The 19,781-nt window shown below is 44.9% G+C and overlaps 1 protein-coding gene across 1 annotated transcript; it reads right to left on the bottom strand.

Moving 5' to 3' along the window:
- Window positions 1-10,895: 10,895 nt before the first annotated feature.
- On the bottom strand, window positions 10,896-14,155 carry LOC139540531 (LIM/homeobox protein Lhx8-like). The gene is made up of 4 exons (XM_071344414.1): window positions 14,006-14,155; window positions 13,617-13,712; window positions 12,480-12,669; window positions 10,896-10,975 (listed from the first exon to the last, which is right to left on the bottom strand). The coding sequence occupies exons 1-4, from the start codon at window positions 14,153-14,155 to the stop codon at window positions 10,896-10,898; spliced, it is 516 nt and encodes a 171-aa protein (XP_071200515.1).
- Window positions 14,156-19,781: the final 5,626 nt, after the last annotated feature.

Genomic DNA, 19,781 nt, shown 5'->3' with positions numbered 1-19,781 from the left:
ATATTACCCAGCAGGCACTTGTATCTCTGTATGCAGTGACTCAAACCAGACACAGGGTGGTACTACAAATATTCAGAAACCTCCCAAAAGGTTACACCAAGACAACTGATTGAACGGCTGCTCTGGTTAATACTGTACATGAAATGCTCATAGTTCCCATGTATAATTATGTATAATTATGCTCTTCAAGCTCCTTTGGAGCACTAACATTTATTTTCTCATATTGAGAAAGCTATTTGCCATGCATTGTCCATTGGGCTAATTTCTTTGTCTCAACCCTCTAACTTTTCCAATTGTGAGTATGTAATAGCCCTACAATTTAAAGGTGTTTCAGTAAGTGCCAAGCCTTTGAGGACCCTTGCCTTGTTCATAGCATTCTAACCACAATTGACCATAAATCACACAAATGAGTCATGTTTGGCCCCTGTCCCTCTGGTGTGCCATTCAAGGTTTTTTGCTTGAAAGTCTTTGTCCCTTGCTTTCTTTGTGCAGCAGCACTGTGTGGACAGATATGGTGCCCTCACTGTCTCTGTCACGCCGTTGCATCACTGTCAATATTACATCACATCCTCCTTCACCATACTGTAGCACAACATGCCCATATATGCACAAGCCTTACCATGTTTGTTATTGACATCCGACCTGTGTAACGGCACAACAAAGTCATGATCATGTAACATTAAAATACAGATGAAATGTATTTCATATTCGCGCTGGTTATAGAATGTCATGGAAGGTCCCCATCGAACCACCAAGACTCTTCCTAGAGCTGGCCCCCCGGCCAAACTGAGCAATCGGGGGAGAAGGGCCTAGGTCAGGGAGGTGATCAAGAACCCGATGGTCACTTTGACAGATCTCTAAAGTTCCTCTGTGGAGATGGGTGAACCTTCCAGAAGGAGAACCATCTCTGCAGCACTCCACCAATACGGCCTTTATGGTAGAGTGACCAGACGGAAGCCACTCCTCAGTAAAAGGCACATGACAGCCCGTTTGGAGTTTACAAGATTCTCTGGTCTGATGAAACCAAGATTCAACTCTTTGGCCTGAATGCCAAGCGTCAAGTATGGACTAAACCTGGCACCATCCCTACGGTGAAGCATGGTGGTGGGATGTTTTTCAGTGGCATGTCCTTGAGTGGACTTGAATCTTATCGAACATCTCGGTAGAGACTTGAAAATAGTTGTGCAGCAACGCTCCCCATCCAACCTGACTGAGCTTGAGAGGATCTGCTGAGAAGATTGGGAGAAACTCCCCAAATATAGGTGTGCCAAGCTTGTAGCGTCATACCCAAGAAGACTCGATGCTGTAATCGCAAAAAAAAGTTGTTTCATTAAAGTACTGAGTAAAGGGTCTGAATACTTATGTAAATGTGATATTTAAAAAATAAAATAATTTTTTTAAACGTTCTTCTAAACAATCTGTTTTTGCTTTGTCATTATGGGGTATTGTGTGTGGATTGATGAGGAACAAAACAATTTAATACATTTTAGAATAAGGTTGTAATGTAACAAAATGTAGAAAAAGTCAATCAATCACATGTATTTATAAAGCCCTTCTTACATCAGCTGATGTCACAAAGTGCTGTACAGAAACCCAGCCTAAAACCCCAAACAGCAAGCAATGCAGGTGTAGAAGCACAGTGGCTAGGAAAAACTCCCTAGAAAGGCCAAAACCTAGGAAGAAACCTAGAGAGGAACCAGGCTATGAGAGGTGGCCAGTCCTCTTCTGGCTGTGCCGGGTGGAGATTATAACAGAACATGGCCAAGATGTTCAAATGTTCATAGATTACCAGCAGGGTCAAATAATAATAATTACAGTGGTTGTCAAGGGTGCAACAGGTCAGCACCTCAGGAGTAAATGTCAGTTGGCTTTTCATAGCCGATCATTCAGAGTATCTCTACCACTCCTGCTGTCTCTAAAGAGTTGAAAACAGCAGGTCTGGGACAGGTAGCACATCCGGTGAACAGGTTAGGGTTCCATAGCCGCAGGCAGAACAGTTGAAACTGAAGCAGCAGCACGACGAGGTGGACTGAGGACAGCAAGGAGTCATCATGCCAGGTAGTCCTGAGGCATGGTCGTAGGGCTCAGGTCCTCCGAGAGAGAGAAAGAAAGAAAGAGAGAGCATACTTAAATTCAAACAGGACACTGGATAAGACAGGAGAAATACTCCAGATATAACAGACTGACCCTAGCCCCCCAACACATAAACTATTGCAGCATACATACCGGAGGCTGAGACAGGAGGGGTCGGGAGACACTGTGGCCCTGTCCGACGATACCCCCGGACAGGGCCAAACAGGCAGGATATAACCCCACCCACTTTGCCAAAGCACAGCCCCCACACCGCTAGAGGGATTTCTCTAACCACCAACTTACCATCCTGAGACAAGGCCGAGTATAGCCCACAAAGATCTCCCCCACGGTACACCCCAAGGAGGGGCGCCAACCCAGACAGGAAGATCACGTCAGTGACTCAACCCACTCAAGTGACGCACCCCTCCTAGGGATGGCATGGAAAAGCACCAGTAAACCAGTAACTCAGCCCCTGTAATAGGGTTAGAGGCAGAGAATCTCAGTGGAGAGAGGGGAACCGGCCAGGCAGAGACAGCAAGGGCGGTTCGTTGCTCCAGTGCCTTTCCGTTCACCTTTCTCACTCCTGGGCCAGACTACACTCAATCATAGGACCTACTGAAGAGATGAGTCTTCAATAAAGACTTAAAGGTTGAGACCGAGTATGCGTCTCACATGGATAGGCAGACCATTCCATAAAAATGAAGCTCTGTAGGAGAAAGCCCTGCCTCCAGCTGTTTGCTTAGAAAATCTAGGGACAATAAGGAGGCCTGCGTCTTGTGACCGTAGCGTACGTGTAGGTATGTACGGCAGGACCAAATTGGAAAAATAGGTAGGAGCAAGCCCATGTAATGCTTTGTAGGTTAGCAGTAAAACCTTGAAATCAGCCCCTTGCCTTAACAGGAAGCCAGTGTAGAGAGGCTAGCTGTCACGCCCTGGTCTTAGTTATCTTTGTTTTCTTTATTATTTTAGTTAGGTCAGGGTGTGACATGGGGGATGTATGTGTTTTGTATTGTCTAGGGGTTTTGTATGTTTATGGGGCAGTGTCTAGTCTAGGTGTATGTATGTCTATGGTTGCCTAGATTGGTTCTCAATTAGAGACAGCTGTCTATCGTTGTCTCTGATTGGGAACCATATTTAGGCAGCCATATTCATTAGGTAGTTCGTGGGTGATTGTCTATGTCTATGTTGCATGTTTGCACATTGTTTATATAGCTTCACGTTCGTCGGTTTGTTGTTTTGTTTAGTTTGTCAAGTGTTCTTCGTTTCGTGTCATTAAACGTAGAATGTATTCACTTCACGCTGCGCCTTGGTCCTCCTCTCTTCCACCATACGACGATCGTGACACTAGCACTGGATTAATAGGGGTCTGAATAGTTTCCGAAGGACCTGTATAGTTACAGTACCAGTCAAAACTTTGGACGCACCTACTCATTTGAGGCCTTTTCTTTATTTTTACTATTTTCTACATTGTGTAATAATATTGAAGACATCTAAACTATAAAATAACACATGTGGAATCATGTAGTAACCAAAAAAGGGTTAAACAAATCAAAATATATTTTATATTTGAGATTCTTCAAAGTAGCCACCCTTTGCCTTGATGACAGCTTTGCACACTTGGCATTCTCTCAACCAGCTTCACCTGGAATGCTTTTCCAACAGTCTTGAAGGAGTTCCCACATATGCTGAGCACTTGTTGACTGCTTTTCCTTCACTCTGCGGTCCAACTCATCCCAAACCATCTCAATTGGGTTGAGGTCGGGTGATTGTAGAAGCCAGGTCATCTGATGCAGCACTCCATCACTCTTTCCTGGTCAAATAGCCCTTACACAGCCTGGAGATGTGTTGGGTCATTGTCCTGTTGAAAAACAAATGATACGCCATCACAGCCGATTTGCGCTTAGTGGGAGTATCACTGCAGAATGTTGTGGCAGCCATGCTGGTTAAGTGTGCCTTGAATTCTAAATAAATCAACGACAATGTCACCAGCAAAGAACCATCACACCTCCTCCTCCTCCATGCTTCACGGTGGGAACCACACATGCAGAGATCATCCGTTCACCTACTCAGCGTCTCACAAAGACATGGCGGTTGGAACCAACAATATCAAATTTGGACTCATCAGACTGAAGGACAGATTTCCACCGGTCTAATGTCCATTGCTCGTGTTTCTTGGCCCAATCAAGTCTCTTCTTCTTATTGGTGTCATTTAGAAGTGGTTTCTTTGCAGCAATTCGACCATGACGGTCTGATTCACGCAGTCTCCACTGAATAGTTGATGTTGAGATGTGTTTGTCACTTGAACTCTGTGAATCATTTATTTGGGCTGCAATTTCTGAGGCTGGTAACGCTAATGAACTTATCCTCTGCAGCAGAGGTAACTCTGGGTCCTCCTTTCCTGTGGGTGGTCCTTATGAGAGCCAGTTTAATCATAGCGCTTGATGGTTTTTGCGACTGCACTTGAAGAAACTTTCAAAGTTCTTGAAATGTTCCGTATTGACTGACCTTCATGTCTTAAAGTAATGATGGACTGTTGTTTCTCTTTGCTTATTTGAGTTGTTCTTGCCATAATACGGACTTAGTTTATTTGGTAGAAGACCATCTTCTGTATACCACCCCAGCTTGTCATAACACAACTGATAGGCTCACATGCATTAAGAAGGAAAGACATTCCACAAATTCACTTTTAACAAGGCACACCTGTTAATTGAAATGCATTCCAGGTAACTACCTCATGAAGCTTGTTGAGAGATTTCCAAGAGTGTACAAAGCTGTCATCAAAGCAAAGGGTGGCTACTTTGAAGAATCTCAAATATAAAATATATTTTGATTTGTTTAACCCTTTTTTGGTTACTACATGATTCCACATGTGTTATTTCATAGTTTTGATGTCTTCACTTTTATTCTGCAATGTAGAAAATAGTTTTAAAAAATTAAGAAAAACTCTTCAATGAGTAGGTGTGTCCAAACTTTTGACTGGTACTGTATATCGTTAGGCTGTATGTATTTTTAGATATAGGCCTATTATAAATGTGTATTATTTAGCGTCATCTTTATTGGGTGAAGTGGTGCTCATGTAAATGACTTTTCTTTTTTGTCTTTAGACCAATGCCTATGTCTCACTTAAAACACTCTTGGGTTTTTAATCAGATTACATTTTTGAATGGAATGCTTTCTTGTCACACTGTCACACTATGTTGCCATGAATTAACATCCCACTTCAATGCAATGATACCAATAAGCTATTTATGGCCATCTTAACTGTATGACCCATTGTACCAGATTAGATGATCAAATGATATTCAGTATGTAGAGTCATTCATCTTTCTGAGACATAACGGCTTGTTTTCATGTAATAGGATACATTTTCAAACATTAGATAAGACTGCGGTAAAAAAAGAGGTATCCCTCCCTCTATGGGGACTGAGTTATTTTTGGTTTACCACAGTCAACAAGTTAGAGCCAAGTAAAAGCTGATGGTGAGTTAGTGTGTGTCTTAGTTTCACCTCTACTCCTCAAGGACAACGCATGGACTGATCACTAACAGCACAGTGAGGAGACGCTAAAAGACTATTGGATAGAGAATAAAAGACTCATTTCAAAGATCAATGACTGATGCGTACACTGTGTATACTGTAGCACCACTCCAATGGGAGATTCCTATCTTTTGTTTTGAAATGTATATTTAAAAAATCGATGCTTTCTTTTAAACAGCGCTGAGAATGTATTCATGTTTGTACTGTGTGTATGCATGTTATTGAATTACAAATATGGTCACACGTTAGAATAGGGTACACATATTGAGTTACAATGCCCTTATTCGTCTCACCTTGACAGCTTACTAGTCTGTTTCTTGTGTAACTTGCTCTTTATTAAAAATTAATATGACATTATTATAGCTAATAATTAGATTATTAAGGATTGGCCAGTTATAAGTGACTTATAATGTTTGAATAAGAATGCTTAAATTAAGGCGTAATACATGGCTAATGAGACCTAATAAAGGCCTTATAAGTGACTGATATATACACACTTATAAACTAACAAATGAGTGGCTAATACGTGTACCTTAAAATAAAGTGTTATTGAAACATTATAAATCATGCAAACTGGCCAATCCTTAATAACTAGGGATGGGTATCGTTAAGATTTTAACGGTATTACTACTCTTACCGATACTGCTTATCGATCCGGTACGTTAACGATATTCGTTATCGGTAATTTTTGTTATTTTTTTACGGAAAAAACGAAACTTATTTAGAACAGAATTAACATGGCTTTATTTTCTGAAATGTAAAATAAATAAAATAAACAATTATTTACAGCAAAAGAAACAGCAATGTTTTGAACGAATCACTATTATAAACTCTAATGTTGTGATGATGGAAATGTAAAACAAATGAAATAAATAATATTTTACTGCAAAAGAAAATACAGTGGTATAGAGGTGGCAGGTAGGTGAGAGCGTTGGGCTAGTAACTGAAAGGTTGCGAGATCAAATCCCCGAGCTGACAAGGTAAAAATCTGCTGTTCTGCCCCTGAACAAGGCAGTTAACCCACTGTTCCTAGGCCGTCATTGAAAATAAGAATTTGTTCTTAACTGACTTGCCTAGTTAAATAAAGGTTAAATAAAACATGGGTGGAGCATGCAGGTAGGCTGCAAAAGGATTAGCAGTTCTTCTGGAGAAAGATCAACATATTTGCCTTCTCTGGCAGAAGTCGGGACCTCTCCTGGCTTATTGTGTTCCCTGCAGTCTCAAATACCCTCTCACTAGGGGTGGAGGAGGTAGCTTGTTGAAATGTTTGTGAGGAGGGGCAGACACTTCTCCCACCACCACATCACAGGATCTTCAGCCATGGGGATGGGAGGCAGGCCTTTGTAGAGCTTGACCTCTAGGTCAACATGCTCACCTCGATCCAACGAGGTGTCCTGTTGGATCGTCAATCTCAACTCCCTGTGCTCCTCTGAGAACAGCTCCTCCAAGGCACTCCTTGTTTTGTACATTGGAGGGACTGTCTCCTGCATTTCCTCACCTTCAGAGTCCTCCTCCTGTTGCTGGTGCTCTGTGTCTGTCTACTCCGGCTCCTCTGACAGCCCTGGTTTTGCTCCTGTCACAGTGGCTTCAACATTTTCCTTCCTCAGCCTGTCCCAAGTGGCGTCACTTACCAGCCTCCCTTTAAATCTGGGGTCCATTGCTGTGGCCTCATGCAGGAAGGTTTGAATGTCCTCATTCTGATAGCGCTCGGAGAGGTTCTCCCACACCTTCTCTTTGATGGTTTCCACAAACGTATCTTCATGCTTCACAGTGAAGTGCTCTTCCAGTTTTTGGAGGATGGGTATGATCTGTCCACAGGTGGCATTCTTTTCACATGACACACACAGTGTGGATGTATAGAGGATTCTCATGAGCTGGACAAACTCCTCAGCCTTATGGAAGTCCTTGTCCTTCAGATGGTCCAGGTTGTCCTTGGTCATTGCTTTTCGCAGTCGTGGGTCCAAGGCTGCTGCTTGGATCGCTGGATACTGCTCCATGAATCTCTCCATCATTAGATCGAGCAAGTTCCATCTGGTCTTGACATCAGGGATGAGTGAGTGTTGCGGAAGGCCTGAAACAACAACAAAAATCAACATACATTTAATTACCGCACACTTGAATATTGAATTAAATTGTTAAATGTGGGAATTTCAAAATAATACTTTAAAAGATTGAACTGGCTTCTTACCAAGGAGCTGCTGCTTTTCCTTCAGGACTGTTTTGGACTTCGAGGATCTCTTGAACCACACGGCCACTGCTCTGATTGGGGCTGGACTTCGAGGATCTCTTGAACCACACGACCACTGCTCTGATTGGGGCTGGACATCGAGGATCTCTTGAACCACACGACCACTGATCTGATTGGTGCTGCCCATTTATCAATGGAAGTCATTTTGAAGATTTTCTGCGCTGCCAGATTCAATATGTGTGCAAAGCATCCTATTTTTTGGATGTGTAACCTCTTGATGGCAACATCCATATTGCCAGCATTATCAACAATCACAGCTACAATCTTGCTCGGCTCCATCTCAAACTCTTCCAGAATGTCTGAGATCTCCTCTGCCACAATACTTCGCCAGTTTGCAATTTGTACACTGCCCTGGAGGATCTTCTGTTTTACACAGCCCTGGTGTGGACGATCTTCTGTTTTACACTGCCCTGGTGTGGATGATCTTCTGTTTTACACTGCCCTGGTGTGGAGGACCTTCTGTTTTACACTGCCCTGGTGTGGAGGACCTTCTGTTTTACACTGCCCTGGTGTGGAGGATCTTCTGTTTTACACTGCCCTGGTGTGGAGGACCTTCTGTTTTACACTGCCCTGGTGTGGAGGATTTTCTGTTTTACACTGCCCTATCTTCTGTTTTACACTGCCCTGGTGTGGAGGATCTTCTGTTTTACACTGCCCTGGTGTGGAGGGTCTTCTGAATTACACTGCCCCTGGTGTGGAGGACCTTCTGTTTTACACTGCCCTGGCTTGTGTAGTGTACTGTAACAGTGAGATAGTGGTCCTGACAGAGGCTGGTCCACCCGTCTGATGTGATGGCCAGCTTTGGCACGTCCTTCAGCTAAGTGTTCACATTGGCCTTTTCTACACCACACCAGGTAGGAATGAATGTGTCACTGAGGTAACTTCTGGAGGGAGGGGTATATTTGGATTTGAGTGCCTTGCTCATCTCCCTACAGTAAAAAAAAGACAGTTTTCATGTGTTGAATTATCATTATTGGATTGTTGTGTATTGTGGAGTGATGGGACTAACATACCACCCTTTTATACTACTATATTCAAAAAATGTATACAACTCAATATATACTGACAGACTGTTACCTAAAGCCCTTGGACTCCACTGTTGCCTTTCACTATGAACCAAGTCACGGTTAGGTGGCACTCATTCACCCTCTCCTCAGTCATCCCCCCACTAGCTGTCAGCGTGAAGGGGCTTTGGACTTGTTGTCACAACTTCCACCGAAGTTGGTCCCTCTCCTTGTTCGTTCGGCGTTCGAAGTCACCGACCTTCTAGCCATCATTGATCCACTTTTCATTTTCCATTGGTTTTGTCTTGTCTCCCATCACACCTGGTTCCAATTCCATCAATTACATGTTGTGTATTTAACCCTCTGTTCCCCCCCATGTCCTTGTCGGTAATTGTTTCTTGTAGTGCTTATGCACGGTATGCTGGTATTTACCGGGTTTCGTTTGACACATTTATTGTATTGTTCTGTTGACGATGGTTTATGGATATTAAATGACGCCGTTGTAAGTCAGTTTTCGCTCTCCTGCGCCTGACTTCTCTGTCGCCAGTACGCACCTCGCCACACTTGTCTTTGGCTTAGACCACCGGTATTAGAGGGAGGAGTGGATTGGTTCATTGTAGCAAGCACACTTTTGAACGTTTAGCTCTCTCTGCCATCGTCACAAATTAAGAGCAGGGTGCTGTAGCGTGTGAGAGACACAGGCTCCGTGCGAGAGAGATCTCTCTTCTGGATTGGGAATAGCGAAAATGCATCATAGACGAGTGTCGTAATCTCATTGAAAATTAGAAACGGTTGGTGAGATAAAATGTGCAAAATAATGTTTATGTAGCAATAATAAGTAGGAGATGTATTTTCTTAATTTCTCCAGTACCGAAAGCAGAACCGATAACGTCGGAGTTTATCGAAACTATGGTCTTTCATAATTTACCCCCGGGGCCCGTTTAATACCGGGTTTCGGTACCCATCCCTATTAATAACATCATTATTGGCTATAATAAAGACATATTAATACCCACTTAAAAATGTATTTATTACATTGACTGAACCCGTTTTAACTTTTTGCATACATTTGTGGTAGTTTACTGTTGGTTGTTGATGTGAGTAGAAAACAGTCAGTTTTTTTTATTTTTTATCATTTTGTCAATATTTATTTTCTTAACCACATACAGTAAATAAATTAAACAACAATAGTTAAAATACTGATGTACAAAGAATTCATATTTTAAGATTTAACTTCACAATGGTTTGTCAAAGGCAGTCTAGTTTCCCACCTTAGATGAAAGACCAGCATCAAACGGTGACACCTTGCAATAAGAACACAAAGGCCCCGGACACACTCGGGTTTAACTGCTGTACAACGTACTCGACACAATGGTTGTGATACAACTCATATTTGTGTGATCAAATCAAATTGTATTTGTGACATGCACCGAACACAACAGCTGTGGACCTTACACTGAAATACTTACTTACAAGCCCTTAACCAACAATGCAGTTATAAGAAAAATACAGAAAATAAATAAATAAAACAAATAATTAAAGAGCAGCAGTAAAATAACAATAGCGAAGCTATATACAGGGGATACCGGTACAGCGAGGGTACATACAGGAGATACCGGAACAAGCGAGGCTATATACAGGGGGCACAAACATGTTTTTGGCAAACCATTCTGTGGTGTCTCCACAATGCTTGTGTAATAATATTTTATAACATTTTTGACAATCTCTTTGTTGTATCACAACCGTTGTGACAAATGCATTGTTGTGTAATTTAAGTGTGCACGGGGCCAGAGAAACATCCACAAGATAACAACATGGACCTTAGTGTAACTTAGTAATGTTGCAATTATTTAAACCTGCTAAACTGAGGACTTTGTGTGTGTGTGTGTGTGTGTGTGTGTGTGTGTGTGTGTGTGTGTGTGTGTGTGTGTGTGTGTGTGTGTGTGTGTGTGTGTGTGTGTGTGTGTGTGTGTGTGTGTGTGTGTGTGTGTGTGTGTGTGTGTGTGTGTGTGTGTGTGTGTGTGTGTATGTGGCTCAAGCGTGTCTCACAGGCTGGGAGGTCATGGTGTGGAGGGACAGCAGGGGCTGGAACAGCTTAGACTGAGGAGAGTGCACTGTAGAGAAGGAGAGAGAGAGATCAGAAAGAGAGTTGATTAGATGAGACTAGTAACCAGGGCTCTGCCCTTGCCATGGCATATGGCCATGGCACATCCCTGACAGTAGAGAGAGAGAGAGAGGATTAGAATGAAATGCTCAAATAATAACGTTATAATAATGTTATAGGACACTACACAGGGCTCTGGTCTTATAGGACACACAGGGCTCTGGTCTTATAGGACACACAGGGCTATGGTCTTATAGGACACACAGGGCTCTGGTCTTATAGGACACACAGGGCTATGGTCTTATAGGAAACACAGGACTGGTCTTATAGGGCACTACACAGGGCTCTGGTCTTATAGGACACACAGGGCTCTGGTCTTATAGGACACTACACAGGGCTTTTGTCTTATTGGACACTACACAGGGCTCTGGTCTTATTGGATACTACACAGGGCTCTGGTCTTATTGGACACTACACAGGGCTCTGGTCTTATTGGACACTACACATGGCTCTGGTCTTATTGGACATTACACAGGGCTCTGGTCTTATTGGAGACTACACATGGCTCTGGTCTTATAGGGAACTACACAGGGCTCTGGTCTTATTGGACACTACACAGGGCTCTGGTCTTATTGGACATTACACAGGGCTCTGGTCTTATTGGACACTACACATGGCTCTGGTCTTATAGGGAACTACACAGGGCTCTGGTCTTATTGGACACTACACAGGGCTCTGGTCTTATTGGACACTACACAGGGCTCTGGTCTTATTGGACACTACACAGGGCTTTTGTCTTATTGGACACTACACAGGGCTCTGGTCTTATTGGATACTACACAGGGCTCTGGTCTTATTGGACACTACACAGGGCTCTGGTCTTATTGGACACTACACATGGCTCTGGTCTTATAGGGAACTACACAGGGCTCTGGTCTTATTGGACACTACACAGGGCTCTGGTCTTATAGAGCATTACCTAGGGCTCTGGTCCCCCCCCCCCCCCAACCCCCCTTAAGCACCACCTTCACCCAATATTGATGTGTCCAAATAACCAGTGACGGAAAACCAAAGCACTGGAGCTACTGTTGCTCATTAGTCATTGCATCCCACAGTCTTTTGACATACGTTACAATACTATTTTTGTTACGCAGTCTGTCCACAAGAGATGGCTGTTCCTATAACTCTAAACCATGGGTAGGCAACTAGATTCAGCAGTGGGATGATTTTTTGTCGGAGCGGACGGTTGGGGGGCCGGAACCTAATTACAATAATTTGTAAACTGCAAATTGACCACAACTAAGTGATTGTCTTTTTTGACCCCCTCCCGCCCGGTGGGCCGTCTTACTGGTGTGTACTGTCTCTATATGTCTCTGGTACAGCCTATGTGCGTCCCAAATAGCTCCCTATTTACTTTACAGTGCGCTACTTTTGACCAGGGCCGATAGCCCCTAAAAGTAGTGCACTATAAAGGGAATAGGTTGCCATTTGGGAGGCAACCTTTCTCCACTTACCATCTATGTAGGAGTGCAGAGCAGTGAGCATGGATCCCTCTGGGGTGCTGTAGGCTGTGTACTGCCGCTCTTCTGGGGCTGGGGTGGGCTGGGAGTGGCAGCCGGGCTGCAGGGAGGACAACAGCGTGGCTGAGGAGTGGTTGGTGCTCACATGCTTCTTATGGCGTGCTCTGCAGTTCTGGAACCAAACCTGGATAGGATATAGAAAGTGCCATGTTTTTAGTACCAGCATTCAATAGTGACACACTTAATTGATGTGTGTTATTAAAGGGCCAATCGGATTCAAACAGCAACAAAGTGGTCACCTAATAACTCGTTTTGGTGAGCAGATGTACCAATCCCAGATGGCTGTTTTAGAGGAAATGTCAGAAAACCAAGTGGGTGTTTTTACAGTTTCTTTTTCATGAATTATTTTCAACACAACAAATCCTGAAAAAAAATACAAATGTACTGTAGAAATGCAGTCATATCCTATCCTGATTGTGAGGCATGCGTTGATTAAAACTGTGTATGAATACCTAACCCAGGGATGGGTAACTTTGATGGGTCGTTGGGGCCACAGGGGTCCGCGGGTCTGCTTACCCATGCGAGCAAATATGTTTTGCTCCTCTTGACAGCGGAAAGAGAAAATTGAAGTTTGAGAGTTAATTTCCTGCAATTCTACACATTTTGCCATGGGGCGTAAAGAAAATGTTGCAGTTTTAAGACAAGTTTGCTGCAATTCTACACATTACAACAACGGGTCGCCAGTTGACCATCTCTGATTACATTTACATTTACATTTAAGTCATTTAGCAGACGCTCTTATCCAGAGCGACTTACAAATTGGTGCATTCACCTTATGATATCCAGTGGAACAACCACTTTACAATAGTGCATCTAACTCTTTTAAGGGGGGGGGTTAGAAGGATTACTTTATCCTATCCTAGGTATTCCTTAAAGAGGTGGGGTTTCAGGTGTCTCCGGAAGGTGGTGATTGACTCCGCTGACCTGGCGTCGTGAGGGAGTTTGTTCCACCATTGGGGTGCCAGAGCAGCGAACAGTTTTGACTGGGCTGAGCGGGAACTGTACTTCCTCAGAGGTAGGGAGGCGAGCAGGCCAGAGGTGGATGAACGATCTAACTCTATCTGATCTAACCTGTATGACTCTCCTACTCAGGCCTGTCTGCTCTGCCAACTTCTGCAGGGTCTGGGCATTCGGGTTGTTGTCCTGGGCAAACTGGGCCTGCATCACCTGGAGGGGTCATAAAGTCACTGAGCTCAATCACAGGTCAATCACATGAGGTCATCCATATGTTAGTCACTTGCCCTGAACCCCTTGGCTGGGAACAGTCAGACATAATTGACAAGGCTTGGTGACATCTGCAGGGGCTGGATTTAAGCTCCCAGGAAGGATTAAAAAATGAACAAACCTGTGGCATAAATTCATATTGAACCAAATTATGAACCTTGGTATTCAGCTTTATCACAATGCTATTGACCTGGGGATGGTCTCCCAGGTACGTTTGGGGGATATGTGATACTCACCTGTAATTGGTCAGCGGTGAAGCTGGTGCGCGCTCTCTTCGACGGCCTGGGCTGATTCACTTGCTGTTCTGTTGGCATCATCCCCTCTAGGTTCATACCACTTCCTGAAATGAGATAAATGCTCTTCTTAATTAATGAGCTCATAATCATGCTACTCGACATGCAAGCCGTAGACATCACACTAGGCACAGACGTCAATTCACGTTGGTTAAACGTAATTTCATTGAAATGACGTGGAAGCAACTTTGATTCAAGCAGTGTGTGCCCAGTGGGATTATTATGAAATCTCGACATCTATGCATTGAATGGCTTCTCATCTGTGAAATTGGAATTTACTTTTGTTCCATATCAAAGACAATAGGCTGTATTTTTTTGTATAAATTTACATAATTTAATTACTATCAAATGTCAAGGGGCTTTGTCTAAAGGTTTATGCATTTTACAGTATAGTACAAGTATTCATAGTGTCTTCAGAAAGTATTCACACCCCTTGACTTTAACACATTTTGTTGTGTTACAGCCTGAATTTAAAATGGATTAAATGTAGATGTTTTGTCACTGGCCAACACACAGTACCCTGTAATGTCAAAGTGGAATTATGTGTTTTTTAAATTATTATTTATTATTATTCAACCACAAAGACCAGAGAGATTTTCCAATGCCTCGCAAAGAAGGGCACGTATGGTAGAAAGCAGACATTTAATATCCCTTTGAGTTATTAATTACAATTTGGAAGGGTTACCAATACACCCAGTCACTACAAAGATACAGGCGTCCTTCCTCACTCATTAGCCGGAGAGGAAGGAAACTGCTCATGGATATCACCATGAAACCAATGGTGACTTTAAAACAGTTACAGAGTTTAATGAGTGTGATAGTAGAAAACTGAGGATGAATCAACAACATTGTAGTTTCTCCACAATACTAACTTAATTGACAGAGGGAAAAGAAGGAAGCCAGTATACAGTAGAATATATTCCAAAACATGTATTCTGTTTGCAACAAGAAACTAAAGTAATACTGCCATACCAAACACATTTTGATGTGCTCAGATGACATGTTAGCATGTTTTAACCACTCCTATAAAAATGGTATATTATCAGATACTCAACAAGAAGGTCGGATTTCATTATTATTGAAACAGGCCCTTGCACTTCAGTGTTGTGATGCAAAAATTATATTAAAATGCATAGCGCATAGAATTAAAAAGGTATTGTCGGATATTATTCATCCTAATCAGACAGGTTTTTTATATGGACGATAGATTGGCGATAATATACGACAAGTACTGGAAACAATAGAACATTATGAAAAACCTGGGAAACCAGGCCTGGTGTTCATAGCTGACTTTGAAAATCCCTGGAATATTTCAATTTTGGAGAATCTCTTATGAAATGAGTTAAAGTTATGTATAGTAACCCTAGGTGTAAAATTCGAAATAATGGCTACTTCTCAGAAAGTATTAAACTGTCAAGAGGAGTAAAACAAGGTTGTCAACTATCGGCAGATTTACAGTGCGTTCAGAAAGAATTCAGACCCCTTGACTTTTTCACATTTTGTTACGTTACAGCCTTATTATTTTTTTAAATGTCCTCATCAATCTACAACCATTATACCATAATGCGAAGCAAAAACTGGTTTTTAGAAATGTTTGCAAATGTTTTACTGAAATATTACATTAACATAAGTATTCAGACTTTTTACTCAGTACTTTGTTGAAGCACCTTTGGGAGCGATTACAGCCTCGAGTCTATTTGGGTATGACGCTACAAGCTTGGTACAACTGTATTTTGGGAGCCTCTCCCATTATTCTCTGCAGATCCTCTCAAGCTCTGTCAGGTTGGATGGGGAGCGTCGCTGCACAGCTATTGTCAGGTCTCTCAATCCTAACTAGTCTCCCAGTCCCTGCTGCTGAAAAACATCCCTACAGCATGATGCAGCCACCACCATGCTTCACCGCAGGGATGGTGCCAGGTTTCCTCCTGACGTGACGCTTGGCATTCAGGCCAAAGAGTTGAATTTTGGTTTAATCAGACCAGAGAATCTTGTTTCTCATGGTCTGAAAGTCCTTTAGGTGCCTTTTGGCAAACTCCAAGCGGAATGTCATGTGCCTTTTACTGAGGAGTGGCTTTCATCTGGCCACTCTACCATAATGCCTGATTGGTGGAGTGTTTCCTTCTGGAAGGTTCACCCATTTCCACAGAGGAACTCTGGAGCTCTGTCAGAGTGACCATCGGGTTCTTGGTCACCTCCCTGAACAAGGCCCTTCTCCCCCGATTGCTCAGTTTGGCTGGGTGGCCAGCTCTAGGAAGACTCTTGGTGGTTCCAAACTTCTTCTTTTTAAGAATGATGGAGGCCACTGTGTTCTTGGGGACCTTCAATGCTGGTGACATTTTTTGGTACCCTTTCCCAGATCTGTGCCTCGACACAATCCTGTCTGGGAGCTCTACGGACAATTCCTTCGACCTCATGGCTTGGTCTTTGCTCTGACATGCACTGTCAACTGTGATACTGGTGTGTGCCTTTCCAAATCATGTCCAATCAATTGAATTTACCACAGGTGGACTCCAATCAAGTTGTAGAAACATCTCAAGGATGATCAATGGAAACAGGATGCACCTGAGCTCAATTTTGAGTCTCATAGCAAAGGGTCTGAATACTTATGTAAATAAGTTATTACTGTTTTTTATTAGCTAAAACCCTGTTTTCACTTTGTCATTATGGGGTATTGTGTGTAGATTGATGAGGGCAAAACAAATATTGAATCCATTTTAGAATAAGGCTGTAACGTAACAAAATGTGGAAAAAGTGAAGGGGTCTGAATACTTTCCGAATGCACTGTATATATTATTGCCATCTAAATGTTAGCTATTAAAATCAGATCCAACATTAATATCAAGGGATTAGAAATCCAGGGCTTAAAAACAAAGGTGTCATTGGACGCTGAGGATTAATATTTTCTTTAAATCCACAATTTGGATCCCTCCACAGCCTGAGTGTCACGTTCCTGACCTATTTATGTTAGTTTTTGTGTGTTAGTTGGTCAGGACGTGAGGTTGGGTGGGCATTCTATGTTATCTGTTTCTATGTTGGTTTCGGTTTGCCTGGTATGGCTCTTGATTAGAGGCAGGTGGTTTGCGTTTGCCTCTAATTAAGAGTCATATTTAGGTAGGGCATTCTCACTGTTTGTTTGTGGGTGATTGTCTCCTGTGATGTCTTTCGTCGTTGTGTTCGATGTATTCACTTTCGGAGCTGTTTGGCTGTTCGTATGTTTCGATGTACGTTCCTGTCCGTAAGTTTACGTTTAGTGATGTGAGTTTATGTTCAGGTTTCGTTCTACGTCGTTTTGTTATTTTGTAAGTTTTGTAAAGTGTTTGTTTTCGTGTCATCAGTTTTCGTATAAAAAATAAAGATGGCATATTTCCCTGACTCCGCATTTTGGTCCGAAGATCCTTCTCTCCTCACCTCGTCCGAGGATGAGGAGAGCGACAGCCGTAACAGAATCACCCACCAGCAAAATGTGACCAAGCGGTATGGGAATGCTCGACGGAGCAACAAGGACTTCTGGACTTGGGAGGAGATCCTGTCTGGTAGAGGACCCTGGGCGCAAACTGGAGAATATCGCTGCTCTCGTGAGAAGAGTGAGGCAGTTACAGCCCAGGAGCGGTGGTTTAAGGAGGCAGCTAGGAGACGTGGATGGAAGCCGGAGAATCAAGCTCGTAACCGGAATTATGAGGGGACACGTCTTGCACGGAAGCCCGAAAAGCCCGTGAGTAACTCCCAAAAATTTCTTGGGGGGGGGCTAAAGGGTAGTGGGCCAAGGGCAGGTAGGAGACCTGCGCCCACTTCCCAGGCTAACCGTGGAGAGCGGGAGTACGGGCAGACACCGTGTTACGCAGTAGAGCGCACGGTGTCTCCTGTACGTGTGCATAGCCCAGTGCGGGTTATTCCACCTCCCCGCACTGGTAGGGCTAGATTGGGCATTGAGCCAGGTGTCATGAGGCCGGCTCAACGCGTCTGGTCTCCAGTGCGTCTCCTCGGGCCGGCATACATGGCACCTGCCTTACGCATGGTTTCCCCGGTTCGCCTACACAGCCCGGTGCGGGTTATTCCACCTCCTCGTACTGGGCGGGCGACCGGGAGCATTCAACCAGGTAAGGTTGGGCAGGCTCAATGCTCAAGAGAGCCAGTACGCCTGCACGGTCCGGTATTTCCGGCGCCACCTCCCCGCCCCAGCCTAGTACCTACAGTGCCTACATTACGCACTAGGCTACCAGTGCATTTCCAGAGCCCTGTTCCTCCTCCACGCACTCTCCCTATAGTGCGTGTATCCAGTTCAGTGCCTCCAGTTCCGGCCCCACGCACTAAGCCACCTGTGCGTCTCCTAAGTCCTGTACACACTGTCACTTCTCCCCGTACTAGTCCTGAGGTGCGTGCCCTCAGCCAGGTGCCACCAGTGCCGGTACCACGCACCAGGTATAGAGTACGCTTTGAGAGTTCAGTGTGCCCTGTCCCTGCTCCACGCACTAGTAGGAAGGTGCTTATCATTAGCCCGGTGCCTCCAGTTCCGGCACCACGCACCAGGTCTACAGTGCGCCGTATCCGGCCAGAGCCATCCGTCTCCCCAGCGCCATCTGAGCCATCCGTCTCCCCAGCGCCATCTGAGCCATCCGTCTCCCCAGCGCCATCTGAGCCATCCGTCTCCCCAGCGCCATCTGAGCCATCCGTCTCCCCAGCGCCATCTGAGCCATCCGTCTCCCCAGCGCCATCTGAGCCATCCGTCTGCCAGGAGCCTGCAAAGCCGCCCGTCTGCCATGAGCCTGCAAAGCCGCCCGTCTGCCATGAGCCTACAGAGCCATCCGCCAGACAGGAGCCGCTAGAGCCGTCAGCCAGACAGGAGCCGCTAGAGCCGCCCGCCAGACAGGATCTGCCAGAGCCGCCAACCAGACAGGATCTGCCAGAGCCGCCAACCAGACAGGATCTGCCAGAGCCGCCAACCAGACAGGATCTGCCAGAGCCGCCAACCAGACAGGATCTGCCAGAGCCGCCAATCAGACAGGATCTGCCAGAGCCGCCAGCGAGCCATGAGCAGCCAGAGCCGTCAGAGAGCCATGAGCAGCCAGAGCCGTCAGAGAGCCATGAGCAGCCAGAGCCGTCAGTGAGCCATGAGCAGCCAGAGCCGTCAGAGAGCCATGAGCAGCCAGAGCCGTCAGAGAGCCATGAGCAGCCAGAGCCGTCAGAGAGCCATGAGCAGCCAGAGCCGTCAGAGCGCCATGAGCAGCCAGAGCCGTCAGCCTGCCATGAGCGTCGAGAGCCGTCAGCCTGCCATGAGCGTCGAGAGCCGTCAGCCTGCCATGAGCGTCGAGAGCCGTCAGCCTGCCATGAGCGTCGAGAGCCGTCAGCCTGCCATGAGCGTCGAGAGCCGTCAGCCTGCCATGAGCGTCGAGAGCCGTCAGCCTGCCATGAGCGTCGAGAGCCGTCAGCCTGCCATGAGCGTCGAGAGCCGTCAGCCTGCCATGAGCGTCGAGAGCCGTCAGCCTGCCATGAGCGTCGAGAGCCGTCAGCCTGCCATGAGCGTCGAGAGCCGTCAGCCTGCCATGAGCGTCGAGAGCCGTCAGCCTGCCATGAGCGTCGAGAGCCGTCAGCCAGCCATGAGCATCGAGAGTTGTCAGTCAGCCATGAGCTGCCCTTCAGCCTGAAAAGGCTAGATACCCAGAACTGCCCATCAGTCCAGAGCTGTCTCTCTGTCCGGAGCTGCCTTTCAGTCCGGAGTTGC

This window comes from Salvelinus alpinus, chromosome 15 (genome assembly GCF_045679555.1).
Source record: "Salvelinus alpinus chromosome 15, SLU_Salpinus.1, whole genome shotgun sequence".
In the NCBI taxonomy this organism is placed as follows: Eukaryota; Metazoa; Chordata; class Actinopteri; order Salmoniformes; family Salmonidae; genus Salvelinus; species Salvelinus alpinus.
The sequence above is the reverse complement of the archived record's forward strand: the minus strand, read 5'-3'. Positions and strand labels throughout refer to the sequence as shown.